This window comes from Calonectris borealis, chromosome 7 (genome assembly GCF_964195595.1).
Source record: "Calonectris borealis chromosome 7, bCalBor7.hap1.2, whole genome shotgun sequence".
NCBI lineage: Eukaryota > Metazoa > Chordata > Aves > Procellariiformes > Procellariidae > Calonectris > Calonectris borealis.
Window position 1 is genome coordinate 7,306,344 of NC_134318.1, and position 16,090 is coordinate 7,322,433.

The window sequence follows — 16,090 nt, forward strand, 5'->3', positions numbered from 1 at the left end:
AACTCTGCATGCATTTATCTGAAATGTATTTACATTGTACTGCACAGTTTTTAAGAGCTGCAAAGCTGAAGCCTTCTGGGATATCTTCAGAGGAGAGAGGTCTCAAACCACAGCCCCAACCACACAGCTGTGTTGAAAAAGCTCCGGTCCCTCTTATTTCCAGGCCTTCTTAAGTACGGACCGGCTCCTACCTGCCTGCCGAGCTCTCACCAGGATTTCGGTGAATTCAGGGTGTTCCTCTGCCCACCACTGCTGGTTAAAAGGGACACGCGGCCCCACGCTTCATTCGGCTTTGCCCACCCTGCAAGTAACTTTTAACACTCGCTTCAGACCAGTATTTGAAGGATATGACAGGATTATTCTATTTGAAAAGAAGAAAGTAATTTTGTATGCTGGTTTAGCCCACAATCTATCCTTCCCTAAATCACAGGTAAACTAAGTTTGATGAGCCAATCCTTGCTTTAAAAAATTTGCTCAAGGGCCCTCATAGGTGGAATAATAAAGCATATGGGAGGGGCGGAGGGGATCATGTATCACCACCTTCTACTCAAATATGAAGCTAAAAGTTAGTAGAAAAAAATTAACTTTCAAATTATGAATTCGTGGTAAAAGTGCACGCTAGCTTTAATTGAAATCGTAGACAAAACCAATGCGCAGTACAGCCCGCTGAGAACGGTTTCACTGAGAAACTACGGGCTGCCCTACCTTCAGGCCACGGGAAAAACTGAACAAAAGATCTGACAGCAAAAAAAAAACCTCCCAAAGGCTGAGTAGACAATTATTTAGTAAAACAGAAACAACGCGCGCACACACGTGCACACTCTCTCCCTTATTCTATATGCATGCAGGTAGCTGGTCTAGTTTTGAGTTTTGCTGCCTCTTGTTTCCAGGACCCATTTGTTGGCCTATTTGTTTGTGGTTAGAAGTCTTCTGCAGAGAATTCTGCAAGCTAGAGATTTTTACCACACATTTGAGATGTACACGCTTGCTTGCTTGCGCATGCTTTCCCCTCACCCCCTCCAAACTAACGTCATTTTTTCCCCCCTCGTTTTCCGGAATAATCCAGTAGTTTGACTGTTCTCCTTCAACGCCCTCTATTGCTGTAAACATCTTCCCATGAACTTGACAGCGATAAGAATGTTGGTGCACAGAGTGGCACACTACTGCGCACCCCATCACCCCGTCACTTCACTCTCCCCGGGCCTCTCTGACCCTCATCTCTTAATATACGGTTGGACAACGTGCTCAGCCTACGTTTCATCTGAAACAGGTCCTGGTTCATAATCCTTCTATGGACACCAGAAATACAAAGACAACCTCTGGGTACGTTTTGGGTCAGAAATGCAGCCTGGTCTTCCATAAAGAGTAAATAGGTGGCTATATTAGAAGAAACCAAAGGTAACAGGTTGTGTAAGACCAGGAACGTTGCCGGATCAGCAGGTCCTTAATGACAGCCAGGACAGCCTTAACAGAGAAGTCAGCCATCGATGGCACACAGGCAGATTTTGAATAGCGCCTCGGCAGCGCTGGGATCTGCAGCAACTTCAGAGAGGTCCCTACTTGCAGCTCCTGCTAAGACAGCACCGGGGCTCCCTGACCAACACGAGGCAAGAAGCCATCCATGGCATCCCAGGCCTCTAAGCTGTATTCAGCAACTGTCTGGAGCACTAGAGCACAGCACCTCTCCCCTGTGAATTCTCCACAGTGTACTAAGGGCCGCGTATCTCCTCCCACCACAAGCAAGAAAGTTTGCTGCTTTCTTGCGCTTAGTTCTGGCACTTCAATTGCTCACGTGTTTTTACTGAAGACACTCACGTGGAAACACTTTCACAACTATTTATTTTGGCCAAATTTGTAACGTATATCATATCTTAGTAAGACACAAGGGAACAGAATTCTAAGGACTCTGAAAAAAACATTTAGCCAAGCTAGTCCATTTATTGAGCCTCTATTAACTAGGTTTTGATTAACAGGGGAACAAAGAAAACACTGAGCAACATACAAAATAAATACTGAAAATAAAGTTCCCTTCATATGGATAGTTTTCTGGGGACAAAGGTTAGAAGACATAAAATATATTCTAGTTGGAAGAACGTGCCTCAGGTTTCTTAGAAAAATTTTCCTAGAGAAACAGATTCTCTTAAAAGAAACAATTTTCATACAGCACTACATTTAGAAACAGAACCATATGCTGAAGGAAAAAACTGTAAGGGAGAAAAGGTTTATATTTACATACAGGACAAACAATACAAAGCATTAGCTGGACATTCACTTTAAAGTTTATACCATTAGTGTGGGTGAGCTACTGAACTGGAGAGCGCCCAGTTTCTCACAAAGTTATACTACTGCAGGCTCTAGGTGGACTGCCGAACTGTAGACACCTTAGCTCTATCAATCAGTACAGAAGCTGACAGCACTGGTTTTGACAGATATCATTTTAATAGTGCACATTTCCTTCAAGGCAAGTAGTTATATGAACGGACAGAGTTTTGCTCTTAGCCTCTCCATTCTTGTTGGAAGAAGACCCACCATCTCCTTACTGAGTTCTAGTTCAGTTTCGACAGCGCGGACAGCAGCCGGGTACTTCTCACAATAGTCTACCAGAAATGTGTAATATTCCAATGATGTCTGCATATTTTCCAGTTGCTTTTTGCTATCCGAAGTAATAAGCTTACCATATAGTCGTGCAATATGAAATTTAGCCACCATTGCAGGGCGAAGAACATCTTCCTCGAGCTCTTCAGGAAACACCTTATCTGGGTTCCTCAAAGAATCTAAGAAGAGTTCATAATATTTGATCGCTAACTGAGCCAGAGAATTAATTTTTTTAATTGTGTGGGAGTCTAGCTCCTCTAACCTGTTACCAATAGCTACCTTTAAATCCATCATCTCATAAAAGGTGTCAGCCAGTTCAAACTGAAGCTGCCTACTGATTAACAGATAGTACTGTGGATTCAAGTCTGCATATATAGGCTCCAGCATGTCTATTCTACGCTTGTGCATTTTGCAACGTCTCTCATAGTCTTCTTCAAAGAAAGCAAGTACCTTAAACAAAGCACTGTGATCCTGAACAATTTCAATATGGTCAGTGACATAACCATCAACCTGAAAGAACTCTTTTGCTTCCTGAACATAGTTCTGACCAACTAGGAAGATTTCTCTGGCTTCTTGAAAATCTAAAGGATATACGCTGCTCACTTTCTCTTCCATGGCTAAGACAGAGTCACATATATCACTCGTCCCAAAAAGGACAGCTTTTTTCCTGCCCTTCTCTTTTTCATCCTCCTCTTTTTTCCTTTGGGCTTTAAGTTCCAATTGCCTGTCTGGATCCAGTTCTCCTATGTTATCCTGAAATGACAGAGCATACTAATTAAAAATGCATGTGGCTTATGAAGAGTGACTTACACTGAATCATTTTATTTATGAGTTACCTTTGAAATACAAACTAGTAAGCAACAAGACAGAAGAGAAGACACGTTGGCATTTTAGACCTTATATTCACAAAATATCATGTAAATTACAGTCTCGATTCTGTAAAAACATATGACTAAGACAATTTAGTCTCCCCACCCTGTGTGACAATATAGCCAAAACAAAATGTAAAGCCTAAAGGCCCTGCTTCTGCAAAGCATTTCAGCAAATGCTGAGTTTTAAACACTCGAATGAATGATTACATGAATGAAATGAACGCTCGAATGAATCAAAGGCTTGAATGAATGAGAACACCAGCACACAAAACTGTTGCATATTAAGAAGATGTTGTTACTAGCAATTAAATAAGGAATGATCTACCAAATCAAGACGCAAGAAAATGCAGCAGAGAGGAGAGAAATTTGTGAAGTCGCTGTACAAGCAGTGCACTGATCACACTACAGAGCTGATCTCCTATCCGTGCTTATTTCTAAGGGCTGCATTAAACTCAAAGCATACTATGAAACACCTGCTACATTGCAGGCATCTACTGTATTATTCATTAGGCAACTGTTTATCATTTGCTACCAACTATGAATTGATTCCTGTTACAAACATCAAAAGAGACTTTGTTTTTAAACAATGACAGCTACAGAAGAGATTTTCTGTTACCTCAAGTAATTTCCGAGCGCTTTGCAGGAGATTCAGGCAATACTTAATCCAGCATCTTGCAATTTCAGCTTTTCTCTGTCGAAGGTCCTGTTGGTCTTGCTCCGTTTCATCTATTGAATGGACATAAACACATAAAAACCTTAAGAGAAGTCAAGCACTCCAGCAAGAACCTCAAATGTTACATGCAAAGAATACGTTACTTGTATTTAATTATTTTTTCCTCGTTTTTAGACAGAAACATGTTCTCTGTGTCAGTTTATATAATAATTCTGGAAACTGTCATTCTGGTAGAAATTAATATAGATTAACGTGGATTTGTCATGCATGAATTCTTACAAAAAAAAAAGATCATAATGTATGCTTAAAAAGACCTTTGATCTTGGAGGTGTTTTACTGGAAAAGATTTTCATGTCTCTTTGTAACAAGAGAAAGAAATCAAGACAATTTGTTTTCTGAGATTCAGCTGCCTGCCCAGTAATTGTTTCTGAGGATGATTAGGGCATTTGTACTGCAACGGGCCCCAGACTTGCTACCAAAAAAGGGAACAACGGTAGGGGAAACTGCCCTTGGTTAATGCACCTGGTACCAACGTAAGATTTATTAGCTCTGCAGCTTCTGTATTTTTCTACCCACTGTTACAACTAGCAGCACTGCTGATGTCTCAAGCTAACGTTTTCAGAAACCGAATGGATTTCGGAGAACTCCTTTCCCAGCCTCTAGGCAGAAGGCAGAGAGTTAGCTAACAATGAGGGGACACTAGCATTCCTGTTCACCAAATAAAAAGCCAGCTTCAGACTCAGATCCACTGAGTCCATTATCTTTCATTAGAGCCAATCAAGTTGTTCTTATTAAGGAAATAAGAATTGTTGCTAATCTAAGAAAAGGCACCTTTACTAAATATTTCTGTGTTTGTTTATATTTCAATTAACATGATAAAATGAATGTGCTTGGGAGTGGCCAATGCTGATTAAGCATTAGTCCTTCCGTAAGTTACAACTTCCTGCATAATGATCTTCAAGTCCACAGCCCAGCTCTCTGTACCGTGAAAAGGAAGGGAAAATAGGATAAATGTCTACTCTACTGAAACAAACACAAATATCACTACTCCCATTTGGTGTAGGAGGAAGTCAAGATAGAAGAAGTTAGTTGAGTTGACAAAAAAAAAATCACACAAGAATTCTATAAAGTACAATCAAAAATAGGACTCTTATCTACCACTTCCAGTCTTGCGCCTGAATTTGAAACCATAACTGACTATATGTTTCTACATACCTACCGAAAACATAACCTCACTTTTTGGCTTAAGTCTCGTATTAATGAACTCTGACAACTGTGCAGTCAGGTAGCTATGGAAGCCCATAAACACTGATTCAGACCTACTGAATATTTTGTAATACACTGTTTTAAAACAGCCTAACAGATTAGCAGGACCTGACTCTTAACAGCCCTGTTTCCCTGAAACTAAAAAGCTTTTGGACATCATCCTCAAAGTACTCAAATAGTAAGAAAGGAAACTGCATAGAGTTCTATGTTTTTTGAGCTAAGAGAAATAATAAAAGCAATTAAATTAATGTTCTATCACTAAACTTCAATTAAATAAAACTCAGTTGTGTCTATTCAGGTTATATTTTAACCTGAAATAACAACATCAGTGGATTAAAGAGCTTGTGTTCTAAACAGCTCAACCCATTAAAAGTTAACCAATATATTCACTGTTCAAAGCCAGAGTTAGGAACTCACACAGGGGCTACCCCGAGTACTTGCTCACTCTCTCCGAGTTAAAGCTCTATTGATTTGAAGCTTTCAGTTGCCCAAGACACAGAACTTGAAAGGCTGTGCTGTAGATAAGCAAAGACTAAGCCTAAAACAGAGGATTTATGTTGAGTACTGACACTACCATGTAACCACAGGTCCTTAAAATTGTGGTCAGTTCTCCAAATGTTTCTTTTATTGATCTTTGCACTGAACCACAAAGTCATTCCTTTGCATCAATACCCAAAACAAGAAGGAAGGGAGCTACAACTCCAAAAATAGCCGTTAATGAGGCTGCAGCATCCAGCAACAAAAGACAATACAAGTAACTACTGGATTTGGGGTTTTTAAGAGCTGCAGTTTCCCTCCCTCTTTTAAAACTATTCCCAGGAAGCATCTGGTTTGGTTCATTACATCATTGCCCTCTGATCACGGAGAAACAAAGGTGCATTTTAAGCACCCGTACAAGGACAAATGGGTGAACAAGACACTGCCACTACTGAAACTGCTATTGGTTTAAATTTCACTTTTATACTGGTATGCTTTCTGAAACACCAGCAAGAAGCACTTGCATTTTTCCTCACAGGATTTACTCATAGTCAATCTTAAGCTGTAGTAGCAGGTCTTCAGAAACATTCCACTTTACTGTTAATTAAAAGGATTTTAGAAATTTAGCACTGGGATAAGTTTTGTACATACTGCTGGACTGCACTTCTAACATTATGTATCAATGATGCTTAATTCACAATATTTTATTCAAACCTCTTATATGAACTTACTGTCTTCAGCAGATGGCACCTGTCCAGCTTGGCTAAAAATGACACTGGCCGCTGCTAAGCAGTGTCGGGACTCCATAAAGCATTGCTGAGAGAAACAGAAACAGCAGTGTTTATCACTGGTATAAGCAGCCCAAGCACTGCTCTCAGCTTGGCTAAACCCCTCGCCTCGGAGAGTATAGATACACGAACACAGGGGAAATGATAGAACTGAGAGGCTCTGGAGCAGACTCCCCTGGACACTGGAAGAAAAGACAATTTTTCCCACATCTACTACTGAATAGAGTATTTTCTAAACAACCATTTTCTCTCTACCACAGCCACAATAGCAAGCCTTGCTTTTAATATTAGATACATACCTTGTGAACATTTTCAGTGTTCTGATCTAGGCTACTATCGCTTCCTTGCGGTAAAGGAAGTGATGTCTTGTGGTAAAGACTGTGTCACAGGGTGTTAGTCGGAATGAGCGGGACACACCAGTCAACATTACAAGTCAGATTTAGATTCCTTTACTCGTATTTGGCAATGCATTGTTTAATGACTAGTGCTATCAATGCATCAAAAAGACTTGGAAATTACAAGATACTATTGAAATTAGCATTAGCTGTCTTAGGTATGGCAGAAGTCATACCTATGGCTCTGCAGAGGGACCTGGACAGGCTGGATCGATGGGCCGAGGCCAACTGTGTGAGGTTCAACAAGGCCAAGTGCCGGGTCTTGCACTTGGGTCACAACAACGCCATGCAACGCTACAGGCTTGGGGAAGAGTGGCTGGAAAGCTGCCCAGAGGAAAAGGACCTGGGGGTGCTGGTTGACAGCCAGCTGAACATGAGCCGGCAGTGTGCCCAGGTGGCCAAGAAGGCCAAGAGCCTCCTGGCCTGTATCAGAACTAGTGTGGCCAGCAGGAGTGGGGATGTGATCGTGCCCCTGTACTCGGCACTGGTGAGGCCGCACCTCGAATCCTGTGTTCAGTTTTGGGCCCCTCACTACAAGAAGGACATGGAGGTGCTGGAGCGTGTCCAGAGGAGGGCAACGAAGCTGGTGAAGGGTCTGGAGCACAAGTCTGATGGGGAGCGGCTGAGGGAACTGGGACTGTTCAGCCTGGAGAAGAGGAGGCTGAGGGGAGACCTGAAAGGAGGTTGTAGCGAGGTGGGGGTTGGTCTCTTCTCCCAAGTAACAAGCGATAGGACGAGAGGAAATGGCCTCAAGTTGCGCCAAGGGAGGCTTAGACTGGACGTTAGGAGAAATTTTTTTACTGAAAGAGTGATCAGGCCTTGGAACAGGCTGCCCAGGGAAGTGGTGGAGTCACCGTCTCTGGAGGTATTTAGAAGACGTGTAGATGAGGCGCTTAGGGACATGGTGTAGTGGGCATGGTGGTGTTGGGTTGACAGTTGGACTCGACGATCTTAGAGGTCTTTTCCAACCTTAATGATTCTATGATTCTATGATTCGAAGTCTTTCAAGCATCAGAAAAGAGCATTTGAATAATCTGGAATACAGAAATTCCTAAATAAAACTGAAGCATTTCCTAACAGTGGATTATTTAGAGTCCACACAGATGTGTGGAAGCAAACAGCTATCATCTTACATGTTTGCTTTAATGTTCACATAGGCTCAAACAAGTCTTAAGCACATGCTAAAGTACAAAGGACAATAATTTACAGGAAGCAACAACAACAACACCTCAATCCTAGAATGGTTTTGTTTTTAAACTCTGTATGGTAAGAGAACAATATGATTATAAGAAACAATTGAAAATTAAATGATTACTTAAGTTTTACTTACAAACATCACATCACATCACTGCTAAGACTTCATAAACTATAGAGCTTTTCTAATGTCTACACCCCTGCTCATTTTTCCCACTGCCATCACAACACCACGGGAAAGTGAAGCCACTATAGCTTCTTCAGAAAAAACTAACAGATGTTTCATATCAGAAGACAACTTGTGCTTTTACAGCGAGACATTTTTAGTTCAACATGGTACCCTTTCTCAAATAGCTGTTTAAATTTTTATCTTACTTGATAGTTACATTTATGTTACAATTACAGCAGAAAAACATTTGGCATATTACCTTAGAGAGATAGTACTGTGACAAAGTAGCAGCATTGAGCGCCCATTCTACTGGGTAGTAGCCACAATATTCAAGCTGTCGTTTAAGAGTAGTATGGCAATACTGAGCAGCCTTCTCAATCATCTCCAGGTGTTGGTAGACTTGTGCCAGGTAATATAGAGTATGCGTATAGGCTTTTTCAAATCTGGAAAAATAATTGTCTCTTTAGATTTCTTCTTTTTTTTTTTTCCTCCCTAAATACACCTCATAAATCAAAAAAGTAATAATAACCTAGGTATGTTGTTACACACCCACCTTTTGGATCTTTCTTGGTCTGTGAGTTTTTCTTCTTCTGCCATGAAATGTTCACTGGGATCCAGGGGAGGATTTCCATCCTGCAAGAGTAAATGATATATTCAATAAATTACATTTCTCTTACTTTGTAAAATAGTGCTCCCTCTGCTGGCTGCAGCCGATTTACCATTTTTCAATCCCAAATTCAACAAAACTTCACGTAATGCATCTACACCTACCTGAATGTCACATCTCTGGAGCAATTCCACAAAACTCAGGAGATTTAGAGGAAGAAAGCCACAATTCCATACGGAATTACAAGGTTTTCAGCTTGTAGAAGACTTCTGCTTACATACTTTAAAATAATGCATGCTGTCTGCACTAGAAATACTCAACCTGGATTCTACAGGACTATAATCGGGTGTCTTTAGTTTGTACAATAACATCAATTAAATACAATAAATCATCAATTTAATACTAAGCATACCCTCAAGTGTGAAATATTCATTTGCCCAGCTGCACTAATCAGTAACAAGACAACATCCTGCAGGAAGTACTGCAAAGAACATTATGTTCAGAGTGCTCAGCAAACCTGCTGTAAAAACTGCTCTTGCCACTGTGAAATGACTCCCTTTATCACAAGCTGGTAAGACTATTTTACTCAAATACATGAATGAGAGAACAGGCAATGTCTTTGGAGAATGAAGCTGCTAAACCTTGATATAAGGCATGACCTACATGCAAGTTATTAATGATGTGAACTACTTCATTTATAAGTGCTTTTTTGTTTTTTAAACCATGAGTTCTGTCAGAATCCTTATACAGAGACAAATCTCGTGACACATACAAAACAGTTTATTTTCCTTGATCAAGAATGGAAAGTAAGATATTGCTGTGCACACAGAAGTAACTCTGATTTTAAACTTATTTTTGTGCGCTGTGACATTAGTTTCTGACATGAATGCAGAACAGTGACAACTATATATTTTTCAGCAGTGCTCTGTTCAACCTTTCCTTAAAACAACTGTCAATAAAGTTACAGACAGCATAACTGGCAAACCCAACAGATGAACATTGCTTATGGCCAAGTTTTATTAGTCCATGTAATTTCCTTTGTAATTGTACGTTCAGATGCCAATTATAACACACTTCAAATGGAAGATGTCTTTCTTAAAGGTGGCTTTTTACCATTACACCGTGCATCCTGAAGGATGTTCAACACGTCTGCTAGCAACAGAGCCCAGTTTAGTATTTTCCTAGCCCTTTCGTAAACCCATTAATATCTTAGCCCAAGAGAAAGTAAGGCAATAAATAAGCAGCAGTCCAGAGAAATATTTTCCATAAGATAATAAGGACTCAAGCAGGGACAGGAGCAGCAGTAGAGAATGCATTAACATTAAAGGGAAGAAAACATACTCTCATGTTCATATTTCTTCTCATTAAAAAATCCTGAAAGGATTTGTTTGTTTGCTTTTAATGGAATTTTTTTATTCATCTTCAAAGATGAAAAAATGGGTCTGGAACAGATAGTGACAAATAAAAATGTATTTAACCTACCAGAGCGGTATAAATTTTTACATGACCTTTTAATCTTTAGGGGTTTCTGTTTATACCTCATTAGTTTTTAAGTTGTGAATTTGTAACCCTCTATCCTGTTTTCTTTACAGATACAAAGGCTTACAACCTTAAAGGCTCCCAAACCTTCCAACAAGATTTGCAGTATATTCTGGCAAGACTAGAGCTGATTTCCTGCAAAGAAAGCAATTGAAATGACACGGTAAGCTAGACCCTTGTCTCCTTCCTGTATCCACAGATTGATCCTCTGATGTCAAAGCCTTATGCCTTTAATCATCCCAAGGAAGAGCTCTGCAACTCTCCTCTTCCAGGTGGACTTCATTAGCCCAACCTCCTGCCCATAGAGTTTAGCACCCTCAGATTTTCACTGTACTGCATTACACAATCAAACAGCTTTCCTAATAGCACGATGTTGTTACAATAACTAATTACTTTTTGAAAATAATTTAAAAATAGATGTGAACTCAAAGCATTCAGGAGCAGAAAGTAAAAGAATCTTTTAACCCTACCGAAATAATTTTTGTGCTTTAGTTGCTTTAGGAGGGGGGAAACCAACCCCACCCAATTCGTAAGTTAACAAGACCCAGTTAGTAAACAACTAAATCTACCAGTTCAGGAAAATGCCTCAATCACCTACAGTTTACCAAAGATTCCCAGACAGGAAGGCTTCCTAACAGCCTAAAAATGGGGAATATTAAGTAGTATATTCACATTTTTGTAATTTCTGAATGATGAATGTTGACATGGTTGTAAAAATCCTAAAGATCAAACACTGCTGCAAGGAACTCAAGTTCTCTTTATAAACCATAAATCAGCTAGACAAGTTCCCTCATCCCCTGCTTTTCTTTTTTTTAGTTCTTTGCAGATTATGTCAAATACAGTTCAGTCTTTTCAGAGAAACATGATACAAGCCCAATAAAGTTACCACAGAAACAGTCTTTCGGTGTAGCTGCTTTTAAAAAAGCATCTTTAGACATAGATACATTTGGCTATATCAAGCCCTGAAATATAAGAGGCAAATAAAAAAATGTTGGGGAAAACAATGTGACAAGCGATCTGATGTGGGCTTGTTGACAGTCATGTATTTATACCCTAGCCAGGCAGCAAAGCCCTGGGAGGAATATTCACTAGCCATTACCCAGCAATGGATGCAGGTAACTAACAAAAATTAACCCTTTCAGAAAAGCCCACGGTAAAAACATGAAGCATTTGGCAGCATTGTTTAATCCACTGAAATATTTGCTAGCACCAGTACAATTCCATAATCACTGGAGCAAGTGCCAGAATCTTTTAGAGGCGATGTGGAAGCCAACAATATCATGCTTGGCGGGGTGTAAGTATCTAAGTTGAACATCAGGAATTAATTAGAGAGAGGGTCTGTAGAGAGATGTATTACTTCTAGTTAGACCAACCAATCCAGAGGGCGGAAAATAAACAGAGAAGCTTTTCAGCACAAGTGGGTTTTCTTTTTTTTTCCCGGATCCTCTACCTCTCCTATCGATGTAGACCAGCATGGCTAGAAAAGTGGTAATACAGCAGGAAGTAACCAATAAAGACTAACTCATTCTAAAATTTCCACAAGAATAATCTGTGCTATAAACCAAGTTCATGTAAAACCTGAACTGAAATTTCATTAAACTAAGTTCTGTCCAACTTTATAGCTGTCCTGAGACACAGATACTGCTCCTTTAAGGCCACAGATGTTTTTAGCTCACTCACAAACTGTCCCTGAGGCAAGTCAGTGTAGGAAGAGCTTTGCAAAGAGCTTAAAAATACCACAAGGGGGTCTTTGTTGATACACAGCAGAATCCACAACTCAAAAGGTTGTTTAATATGCATGAGAGGTTTAGCTGTTTATAAGATTGTCCTCTTGGATATGGAACTAAACTACTTGCCTCTATGCAATATTGTGCAGTCAGAGCAAACCATGCAAATATTACAGTTTTGTTTCCTTTTCCCACTCAAAGCAATGGATTGACATGTTACAGCATTTCCAAGATAAGATTAAGAACAGTCTTAATTAAAAGCCAAATTCTACCTGGCTTCAACTTTGGATTATGAACGTTATTTTTGAGCAAAATTATTTTCCTGAATAAGTCCATTTTGAAATTAGCAAGTGATTCTCTAGTTTGCCTCTTCCTATGCTAGCAGTACAAATCATACTACTTTTCAAAAGTATCAGAGCAGCCAGTATAAAGCTCAGAAACTCAAATCCACTATATGTTTTTTCAAAGATTACTAAAACTAAGTGGCACGTCAAAGTAAGACCTGACACAATATTAATAAACACAGTACCTCTTTCATGTATTGATTATACAAGGCTTCTGCAGATTCCAAATAAGTTTGCGCAGTTTTAATTTCATCCCTTTCAGACCACAGGATACCTAGATTGTTCTAAAGGTAAAAGGAAAAACAAAATAGTTATTTTCCCATTTGTTCCATTTACATTACACATTTTCTCCAAACATTTATCAGTCTTCATCCTTATGTTCTAATACATGTTCTAATACAATGGATTTCAAAAAGCAAAAATTGTGCCCACTTTTTCGCAAGCTGGTCAAAAAGGAAGGTACCACACAGCAACAAATACATACAAAAGTCACCTAACAAACTGCAGTTTTCTGTGTTTACTCTGCTAAATTAGGACTGATGTGTTCAAATAACAAGCTGTTTCCAGACAGTACGTTCTGCATCTGATTCATGCAGCTTTTATATCACACACAAATATCTTAAAAAGAGTCAAGGAATTAGAAATCTGTCATCATGATTCTGTAGAAAAATTTAACAGGAAGAAGATATGCTAGGAATGAATGCTTGTATATTTTCAACAATGAAAAGAGATGAAAAGAACTGTTAAGATGCAAAGGCTGTGGATTACTGCCTTCGAATTTACAGTATATCCACGTACATAGTAACTTGTTACTGCATCTGTGAACCCACTTTTTACAAAAAAGTACCTCTAATTTTATTAATAAAGATGAAGGCATTAATAACAATCCATGTCTGATGTGCTAATTTAATTCCTAGGCAGTGTTGTTACAAAATCCAACAGGGCTGAAAAAATACTTAAAAAGAGTTAGAATGTGTACTTGTGTGCCACCCTTGTGACTCTTTCAATTCCATTTATTTTACTATTTTTAAAAGAAAGCACCACGTAGCGTGATGTTTATGAACAGAAATACTTTGCCCACAGCCGAGCCGTGGAATGGACCAAATTTAATTAGACAGAAACTGTCATACACGTCCTTACGCAGAAGCTCAGAAATCAGAAGTAGGGCTACAGAAACAGGCCCAGCAAGAGAAAGGAATGCTCTTTCTTTCAAAACAGAAGTCAGTACTGTGACAACATACTCTCTACAACCTAGGACATGCCAACGGAGAAGTACAGCCACTTCTCGCTTCCACGGAGAAAGTTACTGCTTTTATATCAGAAATTTTTTTTATGAAATACTCAAGCCTTTTACAGCCCTGGGGACAGAAAATTGAGGGCACGCTCATTTACCATCATTGCTCTCCGCTGCATGCCTGATGATAGTAGAGCTGTCTTCTGTTGGACCACAGTACTTCACATGCGTAACACAGAAACTTTATTCTGGTGTTTCCTAAAGGCCCCGAAACAGGAAAACCCACGCAAGGGACAGCATGTGACCCATAAAGAAAAATACACACCAGTCCAAAAGCACAATGGAATCCCTGGTCCTCAGCCACAAAAGCAATAACTCCCCAGGAACACACACTGGGAAGATGTTATCTTAATCTTATTTTGACTGGCTTCTCAAGCAATCTCCAATCTTATAATGAGTAATAGATTTGTAGCGGTGTACACAAACCGTCACACTGAAGGACAATGAGCAGATGTAACCTCACGAATTCCAGACAACTCAATTTAACCAATGTAAGACACGTCCCTGTTTAACTAGTGCCTTTCCATATGAACACACAATTCCTTAACAGTTTTGCAATGTTTGACAAGGAAGTATTCCTAAGCCTTTTCTAATTAGAGCAGCCATTTTTGACAAAGACATCTAAATAACTGCTCTATTTAATTCAAAGTCTAGAGATATCTAACTATACACCAGCTACCATTTCAGGATAGTGCATAAATAAAAGCATCTCCCAACTTTACTTTGACAACAAATGACAGTTAAGGAATCACAAATAAGTTCTGGACATACTGAGGTCTTCTCCTAATTTGTTCTTGTTCAGTTCTTACAAATTCTGTCTCAGTCTACCCTGAGGAATACACGGCTTTGTCAACACCCATTTTCTATTAAGAGAACACACGGTTAGATGTTCTGCATGCCCAGAGGCACCAGCAGCAAGCCTGAAGGAGAACAGCATCCCTCCACAGCCCTCACCTGTGAATTACTTTTTCGAGTGTGAAATAAACGCCAGCAGCCCTGACGTTTATTACTATTAAACAAGCCATACCCATCAGGGGATCGAAGTGCCATGAATCCCCGTCACCCGCTTCCAGCCCGCTGCAGACGGCCCACAGACACAGCACCCCCCCTCCGCCTGACGCCACCCAAATACACCCCCGCCTCCCGGAACCCCTCAGAGCCTCTGGCCGCACGCAGCCGGGGCAGCGCACACCTCACAGCCCCGCACCACAGACACCCCCTTCGGCCTTCACAGCCCCGGCCCACCTGGGCCTGTATGTAGAGGGAGACGCAGTCTGGGGAGAGGCGGTGGGGCTCCAGGAGCTGCGTGCAGCGCTGCAGGTGCTCCTCGCCGGCCGACAGCTCCTCGGTGTCGGTGTGGTTGACGCCCAGCTCGTACTCCAGCACGGCCCGCCGCACGGCCACCAGCCGCGCCTCGCCGCCCTCCTCGGCGGCGCTCAGCAGCTGCTTGACTTCCTGGAGCAGCGCCCGGGCGCTGTACTTGGAGCGGTAGGGCTCGGTCTCCGGGTCCTTGCGCGACTCCACGGCCGAGAGCGTCCGGGCCGTGCGGAACTTCTCGCACACGGCGGCCCAGCCTCCGCCCGCCGCCGCCATCTTCCCTCCGCCGGCCGCCCAGCATCACGCGCGCCGCCGCCTGACGCGCCGCCGGCCAATCACGCGGCGTGGGGGGCGGACGGCCCCGCCCCCTCCCCCCGCCCCGCCGTCACGGCGACCGCAGCGGCGCTCCCCGCCCGCCACCACAGCGGCGAGCGGCCCCCGGCGCGGTCCCCGCGCTCCCCTCTCCTCCCGTTTCAAATTCCGAGCGTTTTTCCCCACAGCCTCTGTGACGGGGTTGAGGGCAAACGGTGCCAAGCGTGCAGAATCAGCAGACGGCGACTGGCAAGCGGGAGCACCCCCGTGGCCACCACAGCCCCAGCGCCCACGGGACACTCTCGAGGAAGAGGGCTGAGGGGCTTGATCTCACATTTTTCTGAAAAAAAAAAATTTTTTTAGAACCAGATTTTTTCCACGAGGGCTGCTGAACAGGCAGGGTGCAGTAACTACATGTTTGGAAGAGCATCGATCTCCCACAACGCCGAGTTTCCGGTGAAATGCTTGAGACATATATAGCGTTTTATGGCAGGAAAATGGCAGCAGCTGGTTCGCTGGGC

At 41.6% G+C, this 16,090-nt stretch overlaps 1 protein-coding gene across 2 annotated transcripts; it reads right to left on the bottom strand.

The window, feature by feature from the left end:
• Positions 1–1,820: 1,820 nt before the first annotated feature.
• On the bottom strand, positions 1,821–15,570 carry KIFBP (kinesin family binding protein). 2 transcript variants are annotated; one of them, XM_075154187.1, is made up of 7 exons: positions 15,186–15,570; positions 12,832–12,930; positions 8,983–9,062; positions 8,689–8,872; positions 6,615–6,699; positions 4,084–4,193; positions 1,821–3,348 (listed from the first exon to the last, which is right to left on the bottom strand). In XM_075154187.1, exons 1-7 carry the CDS (start codon positions 15,531–15,533, stop codon positions 2,470–2,472), a joined length of 1,785 nt encoding a protein of 594 aa, XP_075010288.1. In that variant the 5' UTR covers positions 15,534–15,570; the 3' UTR covers positions 1,821–2,469. The 2 variants fall into 2 exon arrangements, with proteins under 2 accessions (XP_075010288.1, XP_075010290.1); XM_075154189.1 differs by lacking the exon at positions 15,186–15,570 and adding an exon at positions 14,039–14,138.
• Between the last annotated feature and the right edge of the window lie 520 nt (positions 15,571–16,090).